The sequence below is a fragment of the Callithrix jacchus genome, chromosome 5, assembly GCF_049354715.1.
Source record: "Callithrix jacchus isolate 240 chromosome 5, calJac240_pri, whole genome shotgun sequence".
Lineage (NCBI taxonomy): Eukaryota > Metazoa > Chordata > Mammalia > Primates > Cebidae > Callithrix > Callithrix jacchus.
The window spans coordinates 57830223-57857623 of record NC_133506.1 but is presented as its reverse complement, the minus strand read 5'-3'; the positions used below and the strand labels follow the sequence as shown (position 1 = coordinate 57857623).

Sequence of the window (27401 nt, the reverse complement as noted above, 5' to 3'; positions counted from 1 at the left end):
AAATTCCCACATTCCTGTGAGCACGCTTGCAGAGAAAAAAGCCGCAGCCAGCCGGCCCGTGCACCCGCTCTGTGCGAGTGTGGGGTGTGGCAGCCGGAGCACCAGCAGCCCTGGAAGCACACACAAGGTGCGGAGGGCTGTGTGACCAGCGCAGCATGGCTATCTTCTAATTGGTCGCTGAGGGCAGTTGGTGGGATATCTACAAAATGCCCACAGCATCTAGAAGAGCAGCCTCACCGGGACAGGTGCATTCGGCTAAAGGATCTGGATTAAGAGATCCTCTAAAGGAGATTTCTATTCAACCTGTTTAGCAAAAAAAAAAAAGACCGCTCCCCAGCCATACACAGTGACTCACACCTTTAATCCCAACACTTGGGAGGCCAAAGTGAGAAGATCCCTTGAAGCCCAGGAGTTCAAGACCAGCTTAACCAATACAGTGAGACCCCGTCTTTACAAAAATACAAATTAAAACAAGGCCAGGCATGGTGTTGCATGCCTGTAGTCTCAGCTACTTGGGCAGCTGAGGTGAAGGTCAAGGCTGCAGTGGGCTGTGACGGCACCACTGCACTCCAGCCTGCGTGACAGAGCAAGACCCTGTCTCAATAAAAGCCCTAAACTGAAGAAAGCACAACCCAACGCTCTCCATGTTGCCACAGGCTCCTCGGGTGAAAGGCTGGGTAGCAGAGCCAGGCTGCACCTCCACGTGGGTGGAAGACACCTCTGGACATTTCACCAAAGAGATCACAGGTGGCAAAGGCATGGTGGCAAGCTGCTCGACACCATAATTCACGAGAGAAATGCAAATTAAATACACCTGCCAGGCTGAAAGCAAATGACGGAAGGTGTCAGCTTCGGTGGGAACATCAGTGGCAGCTACTTGGGAAAAGTGTTCGTCCGGGGTAGGGTTTTTTTTAAACTTTTTTTTTTTTTCTTGAGACAGAGTCTCGCTCTATCCCTCAGGCTGGAGTGCAGTGGCTCGATCTCAGCTCACGGCAGCCTCCTCCCAGGTTCAAGCGGGTTCAAGCAGTTCACCTGGCTCAGCCTCTTGAGTAGCTGGGATTACAGGCATCCGCCACCACGTCCAGCTAATCTTCGAATTTTTAGTAGAGACGGGGTTTCACCATGTTGGCCAGGCTGGTCTCGACCTCCCAAAGAGCTGGGATTACAAGCATGAGCCACCGCGCCTCTCGGGGTTTTCTTTTTTTTTTAACATTTAAAAAACAGACAAGTCACAACCAAGCGGAAGGTAAAGAGTTCTGGTTCCCCTGGGTGCTCTGTGGGCTGCACCAACGCCGGGTCAGCACCCAGTGTCGGCCATTTGTCACAGCCCACCATCGGTCCGTCTGTGCTGCCGTAACACCTCCCCTGACCAGGCAGTTTATAAAGGACAGAAACTCACTTTCTTGCCGTTCTGCAGGTTAGGAAGTCAGCGTCAATGGGGCGGCAGGCCTGGCTGTCTGGTGACAGCTGCTCTCTGCATCTGACATGGTGCTGATGATCTGTGGGGCAGACCAGGCAGGGTGGGCTGTGCCTCCCGGAACTCCAGGCTCAGGCAGTGATGGTGGAGCCCCACAGCCACACACCTGGAGCATTCCAAGGGCATGGACGTCTCAAGGACTGTCTGTCCCTCTGCCCCAGTCACAGCGACCACTGGGACAACTGTGTCTGCCCAGCTCACCCTCCTGAAAAGCACCAAGCTGCTGGGGCCACTCAGGGCAGAGGCAGGCAGCCAGAACCTGCGGGTGGTGGTGACCCCACGCTCTGACCCCCACACTCTGGGCACTTCACTGCTTCTACAGCAGTAGCTGCCAGGGGAGGGGGGTCCATCAGAACCTCCTGCTGCTTGGAGAACCTGGGCGAGCCATCCACCACGTGTGCTGCCTGACAAGTGTCACAAGTGTCCCCCAGTCCCCTCTCCACAGGGCAGTTTTTGGAAACGAGCCATTTGCTTGGCCAGTTCTCAAGAACACACAGTCAACCTCTGGTGACTGGGCATGAGGACTCATTCATAGCCGATTTGTGGCCCTTTTCAAAATGGCCAGAATGGCTGAGATGGTGAAAAACTGCTCAATGTAAAACAAATGTCACGTGCCGCCCATCCTCAGTATCTTCATTCAGAACTTGGAGGCTAACATTTTCACAGATGTATACACAGTCCTCCAAAAAATATGCTGACTGTGTTAATGCAGACTGGCACTGACAGTTATTAAATACGATCAAATAAGTGTGCTCTGCTGGCATCTTTTCTCAGCTGCCGTGTCCACGCTGCCTGGTGGGATGAATGGCACTGGAGGAGCAGGTGGGCACAGGCACAACGGGGGCTGAGGGCCTTCGACGCATGGGTGGCAGGAACACCCGGCTGCGCACACCATTGCCCTCTGCAGAGCCGCCATCACTCTCCTAAAGATCTGGCCACAGCAGTCTTGCTTCCAAAGCCCACCCAGTGAAGGGCCGGCTATAAAGTGAACTTTGTACCCAGAGATGGCAAACATGGCTTTTGCCTTGCAGAAATCTTCCATTAGCCTGTAGAAAACGGTGAGGAACCATCATTTGAGGGGTCCCAAGGGAGCCACAGCCATGTTCTCTGCCACAGTAGGGTCCTTGTCTTTCGTGCCCACTTTACACACAGGCAAGTCCAGATGTGGCCATCAGAGAAAACTGTCGGGACTTCCTGCAGATGGACTGAACTCTCCTCTGGATCCCACTGCGCCCCTTCCCTGTGCCCTGTGAATTCAGGGTTGCCCAGCACAATGGGAAGCTCATTAGAACTCATCACCCTCTTCACTTTGTTTTCCATCAGGGAAATGACAACGACTTGTATAAACCTGTAAATCCCCATTTCTGCTGGGGAGAAATTTTCCCCAAAGAGCAGGATGCCTTGTGAGGAGGCCTCTAGGCATTTCTCTTGTCCTGTTTTAACCTCCTGACCTTGTGTTCAGATGTGCCTGGCAAGCTGTGGCAGGTCCTTGGTGTTCCATGCCAATGCCCCAGATGGAGAGCTCCATGCTGACACGTGGACAGTGGGGCACCCAGAGGCCATCAGGGTGGCACATGGCACTTCTCCAAGAGCTGGGTCCTGCTGGGTCTGACATTTGTGTCCCCTGCACCAGACTGCTTATCGGGCAGAGTTGTAGCCCTGACAAAGATGTGAACTCTGGGGCTGGCGTCTGGAAGGGGCAGTGAGCACCTGCAGGGAGCAGGCTGGGGTTCCCTGCAGGCACCACTCTTCCCGTGCCGGCTTTCCCACTTGCTCACGGAGGCTGAGAAACATGGCACACACAGGTGGCTCCCCTCATCGAGGCATCTGGGCTGCTGGCTCCCTCTCCTTCCAGACAGCAGTCTCTGGAGGGTCTGGCCTCAGGGCAGCAGCAGAACACCAGACACCCATCAGGGCCGGGGACCAGGGCCAGCTGTCCCCACTTCCCACAACCCAAGCCTTGCCCAGTGAGAAGGCTGCAGGTGCTGGTGACAGCTGACCCTTCACCCACCTTGGACACCAGGGCAGGGCAGATGTTTTATGTGGCCAGAGGCACAGATCCACGCCGTCATCCCGAATGAGGCTGGTGAGCAGCAGCATGTGCTGTGAAGCCAACACGTGCTCCACATACAGCTCTCCAGGATGTGCGCGCGCCCATTCACCTCTATCTCCAGGGGCTCACAATGCACGTGTCCTGAACCGATGACCATGGAGCCCAATTCTAATTTCAGTGAGGAGCAAATCAAATCCAGGTATTAGGTTCTGTAGGGAAAAAGCCTGCTAGATTTTTCATTCCACAAGGACATCCTAAGTTACAGGATTAATTTTAAAAGAACCAAGGGCCTCGCACAGTGGCTCACACCTGTAATCCCAGCACTTCAGGAGACAGAGGCAGGAGGATTACTTGAGCCAAGGAGGTTGAGACCAGCTTGGGCAATATAGTGAGACCCTGTCTCTACAAAACACACTTTTTAAAAATAGCCAGGTTTGGTGGCATGCTCCTATGGTCCCAGCTATTTGGAAGCTGAGGCTGGAGGACTGCTGCAGCGCAGGAGGTCAAGGCTGCAGTGAGCTGTGACTGCGCCACTGCACTCCAGCCTGGGCAACTGATCCTGTCTGTAAAAGTGAATAAAGCACTGAGACCCTGGGTCAAGGCCACACTCGCAGCCAAACGTGTGGCCCACGAGAAGGCCATCACTTTCCACACGTGAAGGGGTGGCATCTTTATTAGAGAGGTTTGACATTCAATAGATATCAAAGGTGACCAAAGGCAGGTGATAGTTTGTGTGTTAGCATTTGCAGAAACAACAAAAAATCATAAAAAATTAAAATAACCCCGACAGACGGCTGCTTTCACAATCACCTTCCTGCTGTTCTTCCTCCACCTGCGCTCAAGGACAGCAGCAGTGGGGCTGTCTGTGCAGCCCACGAGCCCCTGAAATACCAGGAGCCTGGCCCTGGGAGAGAACATGGAACCACATCCATTGGCAAATTACCTTCAGCAGTGAAGAGTGGAATGATCAGCAAGAAGCCGCTAAACTTCCTGACACACAGTCGTTTTCAGTGTGTCCGAGTCTCACCCTTTGATGTTCGCAGCTTTCAGTCTCTCTTGGAGAATGAGCCCGTTCACAAGCACAGTCCGGGGAAGCAGATGAGCCTCCACCAGAGGCACGTGGGCTCCGCATTCCGGTCATCGGGGATTTCAGTCTCCTCCTGGAATCACGTCACAACCCTAAATCCTCAGACCCATCTGAAAGTCACCGAGTGGTTCTGCTCAGACGCTTCTGAGTGGCTGGTTCAGAGATCAAGGCCCAGGGGATGACACAGGACTGAGCCCCAGACACCATCTTTCCAGTTTCCAAAGCTACGAAATCAAGCTTTCAAAACGAGCGTCTGCTTCCAGCACTGCTTCCGTTACAGAGGTGACGTTAAAGCCTTGACACACGCCAGTGCCACCCCCCATTCAGAAGTACTGGCCTTAGTAACCCGCACTCCATGCAGCTGTGTGTGTGCATGTGTGTGCACACAACTGATGGTGTTTCAAAGTGGTCCACTGTGAGCTCTTGTGCTGACACTTCTATATAAAGAAAATCAGTCATGGCCGGGCACGGTGGCTCACGCCTGTAATCCCAGCACTTTGGGAGGCCGAGTCAGGCGGATCACCTGAGGTTGGGAGTTCCAGACCAGCCTGACCAACATGGTGAAACCCCGTCTCTACTAAAAATACAAAAATTAGCTGGGCATGGTGATGGGCACCTGCAGTCCCAGCTACTCGGGAGGCTGAGGCAGAACTGCTTGAACCTGGGAGGCTGAGGCTGCAATAAGCCAAGATCGCACCATTGCACTCCAGTGTGGGAGACAAGAACAAAACTCCGTCTCAAAAAAAAAAAAAAAAAAAAAAAGGAAAATCACTCACTTGATAAAGGTGAATGCTGAGATGGACGCATACCTATTTGGTTACCTAACTTTAATTACACCACTGTAAGTAGATTCTGCCTCTGAACCAGATGTGACTCTTATCACTTCTATTTTATACATGCATACTGGGAAAAACAGAAACACAGAGTGCTATGGATACAGGCAAAGTGTCATTAAGAAATGACCCCGTGGAGACTTGGACGCGGTGCGCGGAGACGGCTGGGCCTTGCTGGCCACAGCGCATGCGCGGCGGAGCCGTCTGGGGATTTCGCGTCCAACTCTCAATGCTTCTGCCCGCTCTGGGTGTTCATGGTGAAGCTTCATTTTGGCCAGTATAAACCGGTGATTAATGCATATCTTGCTCTTCAGCAAAATACTATTCAAGTAGTTTTAACTTAAATATTTTAAAAGTAATCTTTACATTATTGAAGACTGTTAAAAAATACAGACTCTGACAACTTTTCACTCAATCTGATGCTTTGAAAATCTTCACTTCTGTCTTACCGTAATTTAGAAAGCAATCCTGGCCTTTATAAAGCTCTCTGCAGGATTATTTTCAAGATCCATCTTTCCCCCACTGGTTCGAGATTAAAAGGCTTTCAGAAACCTTTTGCCACTGCATTATAAGGAGAACATGGACCCTTCCCATACTTTCTTTAGCTACAAATTCTATGGCTGAGAGTGCCGGACGCTAGCTAAACAAGCCCCAGCTGATTTCTGCTACCTCAAAGGGGGCCATGAAGAATTTCCCTGTCGAAACCTTAATGAAGACGATGATCCCACGTGAAGCTTTATGAAGAGACTGCACAGCAGAGTGAAATGTTTGGCAATCAACAGTGAATCAGAATTACGTCCTTGATTGGGGATGGTGCTATCTCCACAAACAATCATTAGAAAAGTTGGCTTCTGCTGTGACGAAGCTCAGAGTGGCCACCCGAGGGAGTCCAGACTCACGGGCCTCCAGTCCCGGCCCCAGGACCCTCCAGTCCCTCAGTAGATATCTGGGCAGTCAGAGAAATTCCGCTCGAAGTAATCCCCTGCATACAACCAGTCAGGAGTCCCAGTGTAGGGGTTGTTGCCTGGGTAGAACCACCTGCCGGACACAAGGGAGGGGTCAGAAGATGCTCAGCCCAAAAAGAAAACGCAGCCCTGGTTCTTCTGGGTGCAGGAGTCTGCTCCCCTCATTCAGCACCATGACAGTAACATGGGTTTTAAAATGCAGCCCAGGGTAACAACTTCAACTGAGAATTACTGATCACGTGGTCACGTGAATGCTGGAACCTAGAGAGACCCAGCCACCCATGTCGGTTTCACTTCCCGACAGCATCTGGAGGGTTGAACTCAACACAAAACCCTCACACTGGGCCCTTATCAGGGAAGTTGCTGGAGCCTAAGAAATGTTTCTCCCTTTTCAAGTCAAGAGCAGTCACACTACTCACACTTGCTTTCATTTAAAGCAAACCAAGTATTTGTTTTTTTAATTGAGCACAAAGGAAGACATTCTAGGCAAAGAGGTGGCAGCACTGGGCCCGGTTCAGCCCCCATCCACAGCCCCGGCTGGCACTCAGGGCCCCAGGTCCCTAGGGGCATCCTTAGTGTTGGGGCCATCGGGGTAGGGGGACTCACAAGGGAGAAGCCATTTTCTTCAAAGGACAAAAGATCATTTTTTTCACAGTATTTTTTTTAACACTTAAAAAAAAAACAATGAACAAAGGTTACCTATTTTGAAGCTGATTTTCCTCTGGATTACAGGCAAATTGTAAATAGCAAACCATTAGAAGGCTAATATTAAATTGAAAGCCCAAAACAGTAAGAATTGGTTTCAAAAATGCCAGGCACAGAAGTCACTGGGTATCACTGTTACAGAGGCTTCAAAACAAATCCTGTAAGCATGTGGCCTAACAGAATGAAAATGGCTCAAAAACACCTGAAGATTTTTGTAACGGACTAACATTTTTTACTTATATATACATTTTAAAATTATGCTTATTACAGTACATTATTGACTGAATCCTTATTAAACAGTTCTTTGTCTTATGACTATTACAGAAAAAAATACACCCAGCTTTGGACGGTTCAGGAAACAGGAATAGTGTCCCCGCAGCTGATGCTGTCTGGTGCTTCGGTGAGACCCACGTGTGCACAGATGCCACAGCACAGTGCATGGCATTTGAATTTCACAAAACCTTTCCGGGTCACGACGTGAGAGCAGCCTGGGCAGTGCTGACCGGAATATGTGGTATTGGTGCAGCGGACGTGGCCTCCACACAGTGCTCCGTGCCCAAACATGGGGGCTGTGGCCCCTGGGGGACCTCACCTATACACTCACCATATATACACTGAAGGGAACAGTCACATTCAGACAACATTTTCTCTTTAACTTTGCCACAGCTGAGAAGAAAGCTTTGGGCCAACACACCATGAGGCCCAGCAGAAGACCCAGGTCTGAGGTGACAGGCGCTCTGCACAGGCCACCCCCAGCCAGGTGGTCTTGGCAAGGTATGTGCTAAACTGGGACTGGTTCTTACCTGTGCAGTGGGACCCGCATGCACAGGGGCAGCTGGGCAGCTGCAGGTGTCACTACCTTAATGGAGCCATGGAAAAGCAACTGGTCAGCCACAGGGGTATGCGGTGGTGAGAAGGCTCCTTCACTGTCCCTGGGTGTGTGTGTGTGTCTCCTCACTGTCCCCAGGTGTGTGTGTGTGTGGGGGTCTCCTCACTGTCCCTGGGTGTGTGTGTGGGGGGTCTCCTCACTTTCCCTGGGTGTGTGTGTGTGTCTCCTCACTGTCCCTGGGTGTGTGTGTGTGTGTGTGTTTCCTCACTGTCCCCGGGTGTGTATCTCCTCACTGTCCCTGGGTGTGTCTCCTCACTGTCCCTGGGTGTGTGTGTCTCCTCACTGTACCCAGTGTGTGTCTCCTCACTGTCCCTGGGTGTGTGTGTGGGGGGGGTCTCCTCACTGTCCCTGGGTGTGTGTGTGTGGGGTCTCCTTACTGTCCCTGGGTGTGTGTATCTCCTCACTGTACCCGATGTGTGTGTGTGTGTGTGTCTCCTCACTGTCCCCAGGTGTGTGTCTCCTCACTGTCCCTGGGTGTGTGTGTGTCTCCTCACTGTCCCTGGGTGTGTGTGTGTGTCTCCTCACTGTCCCTGGGTGTGTGCGTGTGTGTGTCTCCTCACTGTCCCTGGGTGTGTGTGTCTCCTCACTGTCCCTGGGTGTGTGTCTCCTCACTGTCCCTGGGGGTGTGTGTGTGTGTCTCCTCACTGTCCCCGGGTGTTTGTGTGTGGGGGTCTCCTCACTGTCCCCGGGTGTGTGTGTGTCTCCTCACTGTCCCTGGGTGGGTGTGTGTGTGGGTCTCCTCATTGTCCCCAGGTGTCTGTGTGTGTGTGTGTCTCCTCACTGTCCCTGGGTGGGTGTGTGTGTGGGTCTCCTCATTGTCCCCAGGTGTCTGTGTGTGTGTGTCTCCTCACTGTCCCTGGGTGGGTGTGTGTGTGGGTCTCCTCATTGTCCCCAGGTGTCTGTGTGTGTGTGTCTCCTCACTGTCCCTGGGGGTGTGTGTGTGGGTCTCCTCACTGTCCCCGGGTGTTTGTGTGTGGGGGTCTCCTCACTGTCCCCGGGTGTGTGTGTGTCTCCTCACTGTCCCTGGGTGTGTGTGTGTGGGTCTCCTCACTGTCCCCGGGTGTGTGTGTGTGTGTGTGTGTGTCTCCTCACTGTCCCTGGGTGTGTGTATGTGGGGGGGTCTCCTCACTGTCCCCGGGGGGGTGTGTGTGTGTGTGTGTGTGTGTCTCCTCACTATCCCAGGATTGTGTGTGTGTGCCTCCTCACTGTTCCTGGGTGTGTATGAAGCCTCCTCACTGTCCCTGGGTGTCCTTGCTGCCCCACCCTGTGTGGCTACCATCACGCTCACCTGGTCTGCCACTCCGCCGCCTCCTTGGCACGCTCCCTCCGTGCTTCTCTCTGCTTCTCCTCCAGCCGCTCCTTCTCTTGGCTGGCCAGATCTAGGATCCAAGTAAATAGCTCAGGTCAGAGACCTTAGAACCAACCCCCACCCCCCAGGCACCTAGACCTCTTAGATGGCATGTCCTACTGTGGCTAGAAAGCCACAGACAACAGGTTTTGTCATCAGGAGACCAAACGTAATCAGAGCTGCTGAGGCCAGCTGCCCCTGCAGCAGCAGGGCCCCTGCTAAATGGAGCTCAGTAGAGCATGGGGCTGCATGTGCTGCGTGTTCTCCAACAGGCTACTCAAGGTATGGTCTGCAGTGCAGCAGTCTGGAGCTCACGCAGGGCCCTAGCACCACCTGAGACCCTAGTTTCAAGAGGGCACTCAGGAAGGAGAGTCGGCCCAATCACTGGCTGTGCAAATCACAGCCCATCTCTCAACAGAGACAAGCTCCATTTCGACTTAGCCTTCCATTTCCTACCACGTGGCTTCCATTTCCTAACTGCCACGTGGCTTCTCAGTGTGACCGGGGTTTCTCTCCTAAAACATCACTAACTCAAGCGAGGCACAGTGGCTCATGCGTGCCTGCAATCCCAGCACTTAGGACACTTAGGAGGCCTGGGGCAGGCAGATTGCTTGAACCCAAGAGTTGGAGACCAGCCTGGGTAACACAGCAAAACCCCATCTCCATAAAAAATAAAAAAATTAGGCCTGGCACAGTGGCTCACGCCTGTAATCCCAGCACTTTGGGAGGCCCAGGTGGGGACAATCATGAGGTCAGGAGTTCGAGAGGAGCCTTGCCAACATGGTGAAACCCCATCTCTACTAAAAATACAAAAAATTAGCCAGGTGTGGTGGCAGGTGCCTGTAATCCCAGCTACTCTGGAGGCTGAAGCAGAAGAATTGCTTAAACCTGTGAGGCAGAGATTGCAGTGGGCTAAGATTGTGCCACTGCACTCCAGAAGGGGCAACAAGAGTGAAACTCCATCTCAAAAAAAAAAAAAAACAACAACAAAAACAAAACCTCGCAAAAATTAGCAGGGTGTGGTGGCATGCACTTATAGTCCCAGCTACTTGGGAGGCTGAGGCAGGAGAATTGCTTGAACCTGGGAGGTTGAGGCTGCAGTGATTGTACCACTGCACTCCAGCCTGGGTGACAGACATCCCAACTCTAAAAACAAACAAACAAATAAATAAAATATCACTAACTCAAAACCTAGGACACTTTAAATATGCCTCCCTAGCCAGAAGTTCCACTGCAGATTCGACCTAGATGAGTAAGTCGTGCACCTGCCATGCTGCAGATGAATGCTGCGTGCTCACTGGGAGTGTGAGGCTGCAGGACACGCCATGCACGTGCAGTGACGGCACCGATGGCTGCACGGATCCTCATGGTGGAACACGTGCAGTTTTCAAAATGTCACCTTAACTTCTGTTTAATATTAAAAAATCAGAAACTCTCACTTTGTTTTTGAGATAGGGTCTCTGCCTCCTGGGTTCAAGCAATCCTTCTGCCTCAGCCTCCAGAGTAGCTGGGATTACAAGCACATGCCACCAAGCATGCCAAACTTCTTATATTTTTAGCAGAGACAGTGTTTCAGCATGTTGGCCAGGCTGGTTTTGAACTCCTGACCTCAGGTGATCCACCCACCTCGGCCTCCCAAAGTGCTGGGATTACAGGCGTGAGCCACCACACCTGGCCTAGGACTTGTACTTTCTGCGTATTCTTTTTCATTTCACTTTCTAGTAATGTAAATTTATTTACAAATTTATTTAGCTTATTTACAAAAAGGTTTGGTCTGAGGCAGGTGAGAGCTCTTCAAAGTCCTTTGCCGCAGATGGTCTGAGAAGCCTGGCTCTAGAAAGCCGTGGCCTGCTTGTTTGTTTAGGGAAAGGGACCGCCCCCCTGAAGGGGAGAGCCTGGCTTCTGCCAGCGGGTGCTTTGTACTCCCCACCCTAGCTGGCCGTCCTTGGCCCCAGCTCCCCTCTCTGGCAGTGTAGCACGCACCCATGTCGCCATTCTCCATGCCACGGATGTCAGGGCGCAGGCGGCAGTCCGTGGGCGGCAGGGTCTTCTCCATGCCCGTCTCCAGCTCATTGAGGCTCACAGTGAAACTGGTGAAATTATACATCTGCGGAGCAGACACAGGGACGCGGCCTCAGCAGGGCCGCTGAGCCACAGACCATGCTCCGAGACCCCCAGTGGGCCCTGGAAACCCTGCAGGTGCTACCTGACTGCCACGTCCAGAACCCACTTCCGCTCGAGCTGTCGCACAAATGTAATGCCTCTGCCATCTTCACTAAGCACTTATCTTGTGCTGCACCTGTAACGTTTGCAGTCTGAGGTGTGACAGCAAAACACACACGTTTCTTTTTCTGTCATCACAATGTCATCGACAGATTTGTCACCAGCTTGCTGGAAACACTCTGGCCAAGGCCACCTGTCTCCCACTGCTAAACTCTCAGCTTGCACCTGCTCCTTCCCTGCCCTCACCACACCTGCCCGCGGTCCCTCCTCTCTACTCTCCAGCTGCCAAAGCCTCAGCCCTGGGAGCAAGTTAACCTGTCATGTCAAAAACTGAAATGCTTAGGGTATGACAGTCACCCCGTGCCCAGGATGCCCTGAGCCTTGCTCTGCCTCGCTTCTGGCTTGCAGCTCTGTCTGCTCAGTGCCTCTTGGACAGCACACCCAGGAAGGCCTGCTGCAGCACTCTGCACCCACGGTCTGCATCCCTCATGGCCCTGGGACCTCTCAGGTCCTCCCGCCACAGCCAGGCCCTCCAGCTGCCACCCGTGTCCTCCCTCTTCTGTTGCCCCTACGGCATCTCAAACAGCCAGAAGGGCCACAGGAAACATCAACCGTCACCCCCTGCTTAAATGACTTCCATGGTGTCCCATGTCATTCAGAGCAAAAGCTGAAGTCATCTGGGGACCCCTGCACCCTTCCACCCTCATCCCCATGGCTCCCTTAGGCCTTCTGGCCCTCACACACTAGTCTACTCCAGGGGGTTCTGCCCTGGCTGCCCCCTCTGCCCAAATGCAATCACTGGACAACCCCCACTCCATGACCAAAGCCACAGCACTCAGATGCCCTCACTGGCACCTAAGGCACCACTGGGTTCTCAAGCATGAGTCCACCACCTGCCCTGCCTCCCTGCTGGGGCCTCGTCCGCCTGGTCCTTGTGCCCAGGCCCACAGTGCCTGGCAGGCAGGTGGACTCAACACATATGCTGAGCCAAAGGCTGGAAGCACAAGTTATCTTGAAAGAGATTTCCATGGAAAAAAAAATCCAAAATACCAATAGTATCATTGGCAGGCCACAGTGTCTCATGCCTGTGATCCCAGCAACTCAGGAGGCCAAGGCAGGAAGGCTGCTTGAGGCCAGAAGTTCGAGACCAGCGTGGGAAACATAGGAAGACCTCCTCTCTACAAAAAATAGAAAATTAGTCTGGTATGGTGGCACATGCCTGTGGTCCTAGCTACTCAGGAGCCTGAGGCAGGAGGATCACTTGAGCCCAGCAGCTGGAGACTGCAGTGAGATCCCGCCACTGCACTGCAGCCTGGGTGACAGAGTGACACTCTGCCTCTATTAAAAAAGAAAACAGCACTGTTAGACCCGTTCATGCTGTACTCAAATAATGACAGTGACTGTTGAGGCAATGTGCTCAGAGGTGAAGATTTTGCTCCTTTTCTGTATTTTACATGTTCTGCTCTGTTTATGGGACATACAAAACTTTTTAAGTTGCATATATTTTGTATATAAATAAGAATTTATAAAAGATATCAAGATATTAATTTGGTTATATTTATCATAAACCACATATCAATTATTTTGTTATATATATGTAAGACATGTCATTTACCATATATTTAATAAAATTATCAGTGTAATTTTCAAAAATAAATATCACAATGTATTTAAGCACGTGAACTGACAAGTTAGAAAACAATTTCCCAGGGCAGGTCTGGAGGCCTCTGTGGTAAGACACACTCAGTGCAGGCCTTGACAGGCAATGGCCATGTGCCTGTCTGATGTTCCTGGGAAGAGCACGTGTGTGCCCCGCAGGCGGCTCTGACACACAGCTGAGCGTGCGTCGGTACCTCGACCTGCACGTCCTGCGGAGCAGCGGTGTTGATCCCAACAGCAGGCTTCGAGACCAGCAGGTAGGCACAGGCCGGGATGCAGCTCCAGGGAGAGCAGAGGCCCACCCCACTGGCGAAGGCCCCTCCATCTGCTCAGGGACAACAGGCTCAGGCGAGGTGGCAGACAAGGGCCCAAGGACAGGGAAGAGCAGAGGGGCTGGCCTGGGATGTCTCAAGGCAGGTCTGACCTGGGCAGGCAGAGGCGTCAGGCCACAGAGGGGCACAGACCTGGGCAGAGTTGGGGGGCCGCGTGTTGATCCTCCAGAGCAGCTTGCTGCCAGGGATGACCTGCACGGTCTCCTGGGCTACAGGCACGTCGTCAGCCACATCACTCTCAGCCTTCCTGGAGCTGTCCTCCTGAAACACAGAACCCTGCTGTGTGGCCACCCGGGGCCAGGCCACCTTTGGCTGGGAGGACAGGTATTCTCAGAGTGCTTTTCAGACCAGTCACCATGCCTGAGCACAGCCAGGCGGCCTTGGCCTTTTTTTTCCTTTTTTTTTTTTTGAGACAGAATTTCACTCTTGTGGCCCAGGCTGGAGTGCAATGGCGAGACCTAGGCTCACTGCAACCTCCACCTCCCAAGTTCAAGCGATTCTCCTGCCTCAGCCTCCTGAGTAGCTGGGATTACAAGCACTCGCCACCACTCCCAGCTAATTTTTTGTATTTTTCGTAGAGATAGGGTTTTACTATGTTGGCCAGGCTGGTCTTGAACTCCTGATCTCAGGCAATCCACTCACCTCGGCCTCCAAAAGTGCTGCAATTACAGGCATGAGCCACCACGCCCAGCCTTTTTTTTCTTAAACTAAGGAGAAAATCGAATTTCCTCCCTAGTCTATCCCCTGTCTGTCACTATTCGGAGAGGAGCCGGGCCCCAGTCCCTAAAGCAGCTCACGCTCCCTTCATGGGGACATGCTGTCTACTCTGACACTCAGAAGATGACAAGTCGGTAACAGGGCGTGTTTCCTTTGGGGAGAAGCAGGCATGTGAAAGGGCGCTCTATGGAGTCTGAGCATTGCTGTATGGGCGATGCCTTCCACATAACACGTTCATTCACGCTCATGGCGCCTCTCCAGAAGGCAGGCTCTGGGACTGAGAGCCTTCCTAGATGGGGCAGTTTTGTCCTCCATCAAGAAGTGACTCGTGTGGGGGTTTCAGGATCTCTCGGCATCTCAGACAGAACCCACTGTACAGCACACCCTAATGAGAAGACAAAACCTGCCACGTTGCTTTTCAAAAGGAAGAGAATGGTTACCAGATGCTGCTGTTCAGGGAGACTACTGAAAACAAGGGAGTCAAGCCCTGGGCTTCCTGCATCAGTGGGGCTGTGTTACACTGGCTGTGGGCCACTTGGCCTGAGGCCGGGTGAGGGAGAGCCGAGGTTCAAGGACAAGCATTCACAGAAAACACTCCTGTTTCTAGGTCACCTCCAGGAGCAGGAAAGCATCAAAAGACATCGCTAAATGGGTTTACCCTTCCAGGCCTGTGGAGTCTGTAAGCAGAATTTCACCTTTTTAAATAAAAAAGGATTAGAAAAGGTGTCTACCGGCACACATCAAATACTACAATGTAAAAACACTTAGGATCCTGGAGGAGGCTGAATGTTTTCGTGAAATAGTGAACGATTCAGGTTTGGTGTGTTCCAATTCACTACGTAGAAAGTGTGACACCTCTTTTGAACTATCACTTATTTTTAAGCTCAAGAACAACCAGTCTTAAGGTAATCAGTACACCAAAGCTCTTGGGGAAAACCTTGCCAATACTTTCTGGCTGTTGAATATATTATCTGGTACTCACAACTAAAAACAGAAAATTGAATTTCACTTTATTTTTTAAACATATCTAAGTTAATTTGAAGAAAGCGAGATTTACTAAGAAGGACCCAGAAGTTGGAGCTTCCAGAAAAGTAACAGCCTTGCATGAGGTTCCCTCAGGTACTTCTAGCCATGGGGGCAGGGGACTATGACTCCAGGGCACCGGTGCCCACCGTTTATAGCAGCAGCCTCTGTGCAACTGAAATATAGATATATCGGCTGGGTGTTGTGGCTCATGCCTGTGATCCCAGTATTTTGGCAGGTTGAGGCGGGAGAACTGCTTGAGCCCAGGAGTTCAAGACTAGCCTATGAGACATAGCAAGACCCCAACGTTATGAAAAAATAAAAATAAAATTTAGCCAGGCGTGGTGGTGCACACCTACAGTCCTCGCCACTTAGGAGGCTAAGGAGGGAGGATCACTTGAGCCTGGTAACTAGAGGCTGGAAAAAAAAACAGAAAGAAATACAGATAAACTCCCCACCAATACTAGAACCCACAACAACACGCAGTTAATCTGGACAAATTCTGCATGTTCATCTCTCCTGGTGGGGGCCAAAGGCTCCCTGGGCCCCCGACAGGTAAGCTAAGGGCCGCAGCACCTGACAGCCCTCAGCACCCAGGGCACAGTTCTCCCGGGGCGCCCCAGCCCTTACCGGCTTGGCCTTCCTCAGGTGGTCGCCTCTCCTCTCCTGCTTCTTGAAGGATTCATACGAAGCGTGATCTATGCCCCACAAACATTCCGTCCACTTGCCATAGATCATAAAGAGCTTCTTTTTGCTATAATTAAATGAGATTTGTAAAGCCAAGTTTTAGTCATCACAAACCATTTGTCTAAACATGCAGCACCTTAATTTTGCCCCTGGAATAAATTCCCCTCAGGCACGTCTTCTTATGCCTTTTGGGACATCTCTGGACATAAACGCAAAGGTGAAAATTTGCATTCTGGGACCATTCCTAGCCCTGAAACACACCAAGGAAAGGAAAATGAAGGGCCGGAAACCCAACGGACAGATGGCCCACGGGGCTGCGGGAGGTGGGAGGGGGCGAAGAAAGGGAGCTTTTTAAGGTGAAAAGCTGCCTGCGCCCACTGCCGGTCTGAAACACACTGAATGTGCACGTGTCCTTCAGTGCTTTTCTATCAACAGGGCTGTCAACACTGCTGGGTCTTTGCTTCCCCACCTGCCTTTTTTCATCAAAAGCAACCCCGAGACCTGTGCAGAGCAGCCACCAGAGCTCCTGATTCCAAAAGGGATGGAGCCAAATAGTGCCAGGCTCCGTTCTCTTTCTTTTGGCCTCTTGCTGGGAAGAGTCCACCGCAACCACAGACCCCCTGGAAGTGTGGCTCTGACAGGCCCAAGACCCTACAGAGCCAGCACACGGGCACAGGGAACTGGGCCAGGCCTCACCTAGCAGACGGCCTGGGGACAACTCTATTTCTCCAAGGATGAGACACCCTTAATTTAGGATGAAAAACCAGAAAAGCAAAACACGCCTTACACGCGCTCACTGAGGACAGCAAGTGCCGGCCTCGGCGCCCCTGCCCATTTCTGGAAACTGACATCCAGCTGCTCCCTGGGCTGAGTTCCACGGGGGGGGATCAAGGTGACTGCCACCTCATCATAAACTGCTGTCCCTTCTAGGTCCACACATTTATCCTCTCATGTTTTAGGGGAGAAATGGTCAGTTATAAGCCTGGGCATTTTATTTTACAGGCTGTTGAAACAGGTGCATTTCTGACACACAGCAGAGGGTGGACAGAGCAGAAGCATCACCCGTCTTATTTTTTTTGAGATGGAGTCTTGCTCTGCCATCCAGGCTGGAGTGCAGTGGCATGATCTCAGCTCACTGCAACCTCCACCTCCTGGGCTCAAGTGATTCTCGTGCCTCAGCCTCCCGAGTAGCTGGGATTACAGACATGCACCACCATGCCCAGCTAAGTTTTGTATTTTTAGTACAGACAGGGTTTCACCATATTGGCCAGGCTGGTCTTGAACTCCTGGCCTCATGTGATCTGCTCACCTCAGCCTCCCAAAGTGATGGAATTATAGGCATGAGCCACTGCACCTGGCCCAACTGTTTCAAATGGGGGCCTAGTTTTTAATGGGAAATGTATGGATTTTAGGAACTAGAAGGACCCTCATGACATTCTATGGCTCAAATTCCTTACCAAAAACAAATTAACAAATTTGAGACTCAGATCACAACGTAATTAACCCAAATGGGGAGAACAAAAGCTGAAAAATTTGTTAAAACTGTACTGACCGTTTTTCTACTCACAAAAACTTGTAAAAGTCCCTGATTTAAAGACTCGAGTGAACCAGGCACATGACACTGACACCCCACAAGTTAATATCTGAATCTCGCCTGACAATGTGCATGGAATACCGGTGGGGGAAAGTTTGCACAGCCATGCTCCCACCTCAGCTCTGCTGTGGAACCAGTCTCGTCTCACCTCCCAGCGCAAACAGCTGGCTTCTCAAGTCAATGTTATTGGCTGGGCTCAGTGGCTCAGACCTGTAATCCTGGCACTTTGGGAGGCCGAGGCAGGTGGATCATGAGGTCAGGAGTTCGAGACCACCCTGGCCGATATGGTGACAACCTCGTCTCTACTAAAAATACAAAACTTAGCTGGGCATGGTGGCATGTGCCTGCAGTCCCAGCTACTCGGGAGGCTGAGGCAGAAGAATCACTTGAACCCGGGAGGCAAAGGTTGCAGTGAGCCAAGATCAAGCCACTGCACTCCAGCCTGGGCCACAGAGCAAGACCCCATCTCAAAAAACAAAAACGATTTTATCAAAAGAAGATGGTCCCAGTAACAAGTGGCCTAGAAACTACATTCAAAAATACCCTTTATTTCCTGTTATGCTCAATAACCAAATGTCTTTCCTAAACAACAAGGAGTCATATTGTGGAGCATGAACAGACGGCACTGGGACCCGCTTCTTGTGCACACTGGCACACGCAGGCCCAGCAGCACCCGAGCCCTCAAGCGTGGACACGCAGGCTGCAGTGGTGTCCAGGGACCACCTGGCAAGGACCTACTTTTTGTCCTGAATGTGTCCTTCCACTCTGTGAAGTTCTTTTCCGAATAATCCACACGGTTTAAAGTGAAGCACACACTTATGTCCAGTTCTGTGGGAAAAACATGCACAGGTTTCTGTTGTGAGACAGCAAACAGCCAGAAAGGCCACCTCCGTGGCGGGAGAAGTGAGGTGGAGGCCCTGGGGTGGGCAGGGGAGAGGCTGTGGATGGGCGCAGCGGGCCTTTGGAGCTAGGGACATGTTTGAAACTGGCTGTGGGATGGCTCCATGATCCGGTCAATTTGCTAAAAACCACTTGGGTGTCAACTCAGAATGGGTGGATTTTAGGATGCATCGATTACACCTCACGAAAGTGGTGAAAAGGCAAAGCCCACCCATCATAAGCTTCCAGGAACAGGCATTCACGCCTGGACAGTGGCTGACCGCTGCGGACGGCCACTGTGCTGTGCCTGGCAATGGGACGGCTCTTGGGCACAGTTCAAAGCCTGAAAGTAACGACTGTGACTGAAAACAAAGCTGTGAACAAGGATCACCCGTGGCGATGCAGCACCAGTCAGTCAACTCCAGCCAGGACACGGCAGCAGCTCGTGAGACTGAGCTAAACCCCACCAGGAGCACGGGCATCCCCACTTCCCGGCTTGCTCACCCCACCATGGGGGCTGTCACCTGTGGTTTAGAATCTCCACCATCCCGTACTGCTCTATCCACAGCTGCCCTATGATGACATTGTGCACACAGCAGGTGGGGTTGGTCCAGGTGTAGGCTTCATTATGCCTGTGAGGACACCAGAAGACAAGCAGTCAGAGTCCAAAAAGGCCAAGACACACTGTGACCTAAGATGCAAAGGCCAGGCAGGGCTGGGCCACACCACCCGCGCCCACAGGAGAGCAGCGCGCTGCTTTGAAGCCCCTCTGACGGGGGCTGTGTATTTAGCAAGCGTTTGAAATGTACTTCTTTCCTTTGTAGCATCTACAAAGCTTTCTACTTAAATGTCAAGACACGTTAATAAGCAATCAAAGAAGACTGAACAAAGGGAAACGGCTTTCCTGTGAAGTCTCAAAAGAAAAGCCACCTCACCAAACACATCTGCGGTAATGCAGGTCATGGGCACGCGGCCTTGGCCATCTGGGGAGCTGGCACATGGCTGTGGAGGGGTGCATGGCTTTCTCCCAAATAGCCCTGCCCAAGAAGAAAACACCCCACAAACGTGAGGCAGCAGATCAGCAGCCCCATTTTTGAGGGGCTATGTTGAGGAGCCATAGTGAAGGTGAAAATATGCTCAGAGCAGGGTACTTCATGACGCGTGTGGGATCCTCTGAATTTCCTAGGCAGGGCCCAAGCATGCTCATCAGCAAGGTGTGCAACTTTCCCTTCTGCAGGCCTCTTCCTGAGTAAGCAAGGCCACTGCACAACAGGTACAAGGCCACACCAGCCCCAGGATGCTCCTCGGGAGCTTCTCCAGGTCCCTGTGGAACCTTCTAGCAGCCATCCAGGCTGGGCCAATGTGAAGCAAAACCCGTATCAAATGCTTCATCATGGCGAGGTGGCGCTGATTACAGATCTCCTTATTCATCTGTCAGGACCTGGTGCCTACGAGAAGACCACAGGCAGTGGCTCAGCAAGACTCACACCTCAGAACCGGAGGCCCAGGGGGACACCAGCATCTAGTCTGTGTCTGCCGGGTTTTAGTGGCCGGTGTTTGCTGGAGAAGTGTGTTTTGCTTTGAGGTGTCTTTGGTCGACACTGGATCAGGCAGTATGTAGGCTGAGAGTGAAGAGGGGTGGTGGGCAGCCTCTTGGATGGTCCCCTCCCAGGCCGTCTGAAATTCCAACCCTCAGTCACTCCTGCCACATGAACACGGCGTAGAGCCACTTCCCTGGCTTCCTTCTAAGCTCTCTCCCGCTGTGGGAGGCAGTGCCCTGCAGCATATAGCCCTGAAGGGGCCCAGCCAGCAGCCTCGAAGGCGAGGGGGACACAGGCGCCACGGGCAGCCCAACCCTCATCCCCACCACAAGCCCTCAGTCCCCAGCCCTCAGAAACCCTGCCAGACCGGGGTGTACGCTGCTAAGTTTGGGGCTGTCATGCAGTAAAAGACAAGGAATACAATCAGTTGACAGAAAGGGATATGAATTCCAAGTGCAGTCAGAGATGAGGACATCCCCCAGCAGCATGAACCCATCTTCAGACGGTCAGGAAGCTCATGTGAACCCTTCTGCTGTGGGAAGGCCACCACCGCAGGAGAAAGAGGACAGGGCTTCCTCCTGAAGGAGGACTGCCCTCCACAACACCAGCACCCACTCCAGTTTATCCAGGAAGCCCGTCTCAGCAGGAGGCACCGATACTCACTTGAGCAGCTCCAGCGTGATGGTGCCTCGGGGCTCCGCCTCCACGCTCTTGCCCCAGAACTTGAGCTTGGGGTAGATGGAACCATGGAACAGGAAGTCGTGGTTGAGGCCTTCCGAGTGGAACGCACTGATGGGGGGGTGGTGACTGACCTGTTCCGATATAAATCTGAATCCTAAATCTTCCCTAGGTCCAAGAATAAAAAAGAGAAACAGACACATTAATGGCAGCAACATAAAAGAAAGAGCAGCTGAGACACCACGCACAGCCCCTCACGGGACGCTGGGAAGCAGGAGCCCTCCATGCCACAAGATGTGGTGGAAACGCCCACCGCTCTGATGCCGCACTTGGCCTAACAATGGCAACAGACACACACAGCCACAGCTTCCCGAGCCCATCTGACCACACAGAGAAGGCAACGGTGCAGGAAGGCCTCCACCCCGATGCCCCACTCACCTTCCATGGGAGCACTTGAGCCACAGTGGTGTCTGGCCAGAGGTGCCCAGAGACGCGGGTGGAGAAGCACCCCTTACAGAACCCTGACTCCAAACCCTCAGGAACCCTGAGGACTCCCACTGCCTGGGAACTCAGGACCCGAAACCCTTTCTGAAGGGGTACTCCTTGCCTTTCTACAAGGCCCCTGAAATTTCAGTGATGGAATGGCTTATAATCCAAAATATTCCTGGCCAGGAAACAGGATTTTTAGTATATTCTGTTTTTCAATAAAAAATGTCGGTTTTTAATTGTTCCGGAACTGTGAATACACCTACAGGTGTAGTCATTAAAAATTATAAAAGCTGAACCACATAATTACTAACTTAACTGGAATCAGAATTTCCAATCATTACAGAGGAAGGAAAGTTGAAAAATTAGATTTTAAAAGGTTGTCTACCAAGGTATGTAATTTACAAAATGAATACTTGTCTAAGAAAAGAAAGTGTATTTTTAGCTATAACGCATCTGCAGGGATCCAGAGTATCAGGAAAAGACTAGGTTCATATTCATGGCCCCTAACGTGACAGACTGCCAGGGTCTCACAGACGCACAGCACACGGCAGACACCAGCAGGGACGATCTGGAAGTGAGTGCATGACAGACGACGCGTGTCGGTGTTGAGAGGTGCATGGTGTGCTTCCTGCCACAAAGCACAAGCTCCGGCCCTGGGGGCAGCCCTGCTCTACCCAGCCCCGGCGGCCTGCATTCCTCTTACCCGCACTGCCTCTTCTCCAGCATCTAGAACTTTTTTCCTATTCTGAGTTATCTTTTTCTTTTCTTTTTTCTTTTTTTTTTTTTTTAAGATAAAATCTTATCTGTCTCACAGGCTGGAGTACAGTGGCGTGATCTTGGCTCACTGCAACCTTCACCTCCAGGTTCAAGTGATTCCTCTGCCTCAGCCTCCTGAATAGCTGGGATTACCGGTGCCCACCACCACACCCAGCTGATTTTGTATTTTTAGTAGAGACAGGGTTTCACTATCTTGAACTCCTGATGTAGTGATCTACCTGCCTCACCCTCCCAAAGTGCTAGGATTACAGGCATGAGCCACCATGCCCAGCCTGATTTATCTTTTTCAAGACGTTTTAGTAATTTTCTAAGAGCCAGATCCCTTCAGTGCCCTCCGACAGTGGCACAGCACACTGACCAGAGGAAGGGAAGGCCGGCAGGCAGCAAAGGGGATACTGCTCCAGAGAAATATCCAGAAAAGGAAGCATACTCCACACGAACTCAGAACAGAAGACTCCTTCACAAGGGATTCTTAGGGCCAGTCTTCCCCTTGTCAAGGCCCCAGTCTCCCCATTTCCAGAAGCAGAAGCAGGGCTGCTCCCTGCAGCATGTGCCACGACCCAAAGCTGCCTGCTGGACCCTGCCATCCCCACACCACGCTCTGCCCACGCTAGTCCTGCTTCCTCAAAGGCAATGAGAGCTTGAGAACAGGTGCTCGACTGCCCAGTGCCAGCCAACTTCTAAATCAAACAAAAAACATAAAGTTGGCATTCATGCACCAGCAGCGTGTGGGTAAGAACCAGCAGCTGACCCATCCAGGATAAGCCAGGAACAGATTAGAATTTGAAGCTGTGACATTTATGTTGCTTCTCCAAACTGCATAGTGATTCTATGCAGACACGCAGGAAAGCCTGCGCTACTAACAGCAGCTCCTCCCCAGATGGTCTGACAGCTAGTGCAGACACTCACACCTTCCAGGACAAATGCAGGCACACGCTTTTCAACTCTTTATGTACCAGAAGAGAGCCCATTTGGAGCAAACCAAATCCCGCAACCATTTGCTCACTACGGATAAAAACCTCAATCATGGCTGGACGCAGTGGCTCACGCCTGTAATTCCAGCACTTTGGGAGGCTGAGGCAGGCAGATAACCGGAGGTTGAGAGTTCAACACCAGCCTGGCCAACATGGTGAAACCCCGTCTCTATTGAAAACACAAAAATGAGCCGGGTGTAGGGGTGTGCGCCTGTAATCCCAGCTACTCGGGAAGCTGAGGCAGGAGAATCGCTTAAACCTGGGAGGTAGAGGTTGCAGTGAGCCGAGATCGTGCCACTGCACTCTAGCCTGAGCAACCAAGGGAGATTCTGTCTCAAAAAAAAAAAAAAAAAGTTATGAGTCATTAATAACACATAAAACACAATAACAGGCCCCGAAACAGTGACCTGAAGTTTCAAAGAAACTACACTTCTTTGAATCCAAGATGCCATTAATTGCACTGCACACCATTAATTGCACTGCACACGAAAGAAAAAAACTGCTGCAAAATGGAACTGTGACAAGGGCCAGGTAAGCACAGGCTCACACCTGTAACCCTAGCATTTGGGAGGCTAAGGTGGGCACATCACTTGAGCTCAGGAGTTCAAGACCAGCCTGGGAAACACAGCAAAACCCCATCTCTACTGAAAATATATAAATTAGCTGGGCATGGTGGCGCACACCTATAGTTCCAGCTACTTGAGAGGCTGAGGTGAGAAGATCACTTGACCTGGAGGCCGAGGCTGCAGTGTGCTGTGACCATGCCACTGCACTTCAGCCAGGGCAACAGAGTGAGACCCTGTCTCAAAAAAGGAAAAAGAAACTGACATGCAGAAATGCTGCAACATGAAAAATGTGTCTTAAAATCAATGAAACACTATAATTTAGAAAATATCACAGGAAAATGATTATAACATATTATGTTAAATAAAAACATACAAATTGACATTATCATATTCTGAAACACACACACAAAAATCTGACAAAATGTTGAGAGTTATTTTTTAGTTTGTATTTTTTTTAAAGAGGCATGGTCTGGCTCTGCAGCCCAGGCTGGAGTGCTGCGGCATCACTGTAACTTAGAATTCCTGGGCTCGAGTGATCCTGCTGCCTCAGCCTCCCGAGTTGCTGGGATTACAGGCAGAGCCCAGCCAGCTATTGTCTTTTATGGGATTATGCCTGACTTATCTTTTGTACCTTTCTCAACATTAGACATTCTCTATAAAGAGCACGCTATTGTAATTAAAAAAACAAAGACTTCCTAATAAAATAACCCAACAGAATCTCAACTAATCAGAATTCAAGTAAGAGGCTAATTGTTTTGGCTCAACTCCCTTTTTCATAGAATAATAATACAACAAGATAATAAAGGAGCCCACCTTCTCTCCCGTCTGCACTCAGCTCCTGGGCAGGGAGGCGTACAGCCCAGCAGTCCATGGCAAACAGCCTGCATTCTGCACAGCAGACTCATCTAGATAACCACCCACGTCCCTCCAGCAAGCTCCTTCTCCCCAGACGCAGCGAGCTCTGTGTGCTGGGCTACACCGACGATGGAAGAGAGAAGGGTCCAGCTGAGAGCACCCTGCCCCTTCCCCCTTCAGAACCACAGCCTAACCCTGTCGTGGAGATGGCGGTTCAGCTGGGCCCCGCAGACCCTCCCTACACATCTGCCTGCAGGCACCTGCACACATCTACAAGAGAAGGAGGGGGGCCAGGGGCAGTGGAATAAAAATCATTTTAGACATAAGCCACACACCTCTACTCTCTCATCCACAGCTCCCCAGAGCCCCAGCCAGGCTGATAAGTGGCTGAGGAACTAGCACACTGCCACATACACGCTGTGGTCTGGTCTGCTTTTGACTTCATTTGTTGGTTTGGGTGGGCACTGTCACCTGGGCAGAATTTTCCAGGATGATTCTGTGAATAACCACAGCAGTCCCCAGGCTAACCACATGGGTGAAGAGAACCCTGAGTCCTTCCAGGGGCCTAGCCACAAACAGCGTGATCTGGGGTCTGGCTGGACCTCTGGGGCCAGAGTCCTGGGACTTGGGGTCAGTCTCAGGTCTGTGAGCTGAGGGCCAGCAGGGGCAGGAGAGAAGCTGAGGCGTTACGCTCCCTGGAAGAAAGCTCCGTAGGAAGAAATTTTGGGATGTCTGGTGAACTTTCCCTTGGCCAGCACCATCTGACCACTCCTGAAACTCCAGAGAGGCCGTGTGGTGGCAAACGTGGCCTCCGGAGTGAAACCCCTCTTTGGAATCATTTCTGCCTTTGGATTTACCTGCTCTTTCAATAGCAGTCACGAAATGCTTTGGCAAAACAGCCTAGTTTTGCTCATTAGCACCTGTTTCTGTTTTTGATGAAGCTCAAACAATCCTGCACGTTTCGCAGACGCTGTACCCATACACAGAAGCGTCTAGGCACGCGCTGACTCCAAGCCTGAGTGGAGCACCTAAAGCATCCCACTGCTGATGCCTCATGCTCACTCAGGCCCATGGCGTCTGAGCACAACCCCCATGTGAAACACCTCGCCTACAGCAGCCACACGCTTTAGTAAGCTCCGAATTCTAAGTTTATTCTCAGACAGAGGAATCAACGCTGGTCAAAGAATCAAACTCATCTGTTATCCAAGGAATTATATTTACAAGATATTTATGATGGGGCCTTTTTCCCTTACCTGATTAATTCATACGTTTCTCCCAAGAGCGGGTTAAATGGTTTGCCGGTCCTCTCCCACTGGGAAGCCACGGCCGAAACAGCAAAAGCAGCCACAGACTGTAAATAATCCACAAGGGGAGGCAGGAACAGCTTCAATTAGGAAAAGCACTGGAGAAGATGGCCCTCGAGGAGAGCGGTAGGAACCTGCTTTCTCTGTGTCACTATTTGCTCTGTGGTGATTTTTCAATATGACTTCCAGGGAACACCCTTCACCACCCACCACTTGCCCAACAGCACAAAAAGAAGGAACTGGGAGCTGCCTTCCATCCCCAGGCCCCTTCCTGTAAGATGCTGCAGTAATGTCATTCTGTCCCATATGCACACAAGGCCATACTCACCACACACATGCTGATGCACATGCACACACACACTCCGCACACACACACTCCACATACACATTCATGCATATGTACACACACTCCACACACATGCCAATGCATATGCACACACACTCCACACCCATGCACATGCAGACACTCCACACACCCATGCACATGCACACACTCCACACACACGCCCATGCACATGCAGACACACTCCACAGTCCATGCATATGTACACACTCCACACACATGCCGATGCACATGCACACATACTCCACACCCATGCATATGCACAGACACTCCACATGCCCATGCACATGCATGCACACCACACATGGCCATGCACTCTCCACACCCCACACACATGCTGATGCACACACACTCCACACATGGCCATGCACTCTCCACACCCCACACACACGCCCATGCATATGCACACACACCCCACACACACACGCCCATGCATACACATATTCCACACACATGCCCATACACATACTCCACACACACCCATGCACACTCCCCATGTCCATGCACACACTCCCCACACACATCCATGCACATGCACACTCCCCACACGGCCATATACATGCACACTCCCCACACGCCCATGCACACACACTCCGCACATGCCCATGCACACTCCACACACACACCCATGCATGCACTCCACACACACCCATGCACACACACTCCACACACCCATGCACACGCACACTCCCCACACGCCCATGCACACACACTACACACTCACCCATGCACATGGACACACACCCCAAAGCACACAGAGAAGCATATGCACACATGCAGGGACACACATAGGCGTGCCTACACTCACACCCTTGTGTTTTATTTTTTTTAGACACAGGGTCTCACTCTGTCAACCAGGCTGGAGTACAGTGGTGCAATCATGGCTCACTGCAGCCTGTAGCTCCCAGGCACAAGTGATCCTGTCACGTCAGCCTCCCAAGTAGCTGGCATTGCAGGCATGCCCCATTGCACCTGGCTAAGTTTAAAAAAAAAATTTGTAGAAATATGGTCTCCCTGTGTTGCTTAGGCTGATCTCAACCTCCAGGAGCGAATCATTTGCCTCAGCCTCCCAAAGTGCTGGGATTACAGGCGTGAGGCACCATGTGTGCCCAGCCCACGGTCACACACAAGCACAGGGGCAGTAGTGCAACAGGACCCAAGAGGAGCCCAAGGGCAGAGCCCACCGCCACCTGCAGCTCCAAAAGGCAGAGACTCCCAGCAGGAGGCGGCAGCAAGGAGCCCCTGGGGCCGCTGAGAGCTCAACGGCATTTCCTGCAAGTTCTGTCATCACACACCTGTGCTGACAGCCACCAGGCAGGATGGCACTGAGCACTGCGGGGAGCTATGCATGCCCTTCTCACAGATGCCCAGGGCCCAAGACTGTTTGGCCAGACATGCAATGG

General features: G+C 51.7%; 1 protein-coding gene across 3 annotated transcripts in view; it reads right to left on the bottom strand.

Moving 5' to 3' along the window:
* Positions 1-4185: 4185 nt before the first annotated feature.
* The window catches only part of OSBPL2 (oxysterol binding protein like 2), a 54261-nt gene continuing 31045 nt past the window's right edge, over positions 4186-27401 (bottom strand). For 2 of the 3 annotated variants that reach the window (XM_035299110.3, XM_008996227.5), the window contains 9 exons: positions 25605-25702; positions 20676-20858; positions 18996-19103; positions 18331-18420; positions 15942-16065; positions 13704-13832; positions 11341-11464; positions 9298-9388; positions 4186-6488 (listed from right to left, as the gene is read on the bottom strand). In XM_035299110.3, coding sequence (XP_035155001.1) covers positions 6386-6488; positions 9298-9388; positions 11341-11464; positions 13704-13832; positions 15942-16065; positions 18331-18420; positions 18996-19103; positions 20676-20858; positions 25605-25702 — 1050 coding nt within the window. In that variant the 3' untranslated portion in view covers positions 4186-6385. Of the gene's footprint in view, positions 6489-6850; positions 7980-9297; positions 9389-11340; positions 11465-13703; positions 13833-15941; positions 16066-18330; positions 18421-18995; positions 19104-20675; positions 20859-25604; positions 25703-27401 lie in introns of those variants that run through there. The other variant, XM_008996228.4, reaches the window with a different exon arrangement.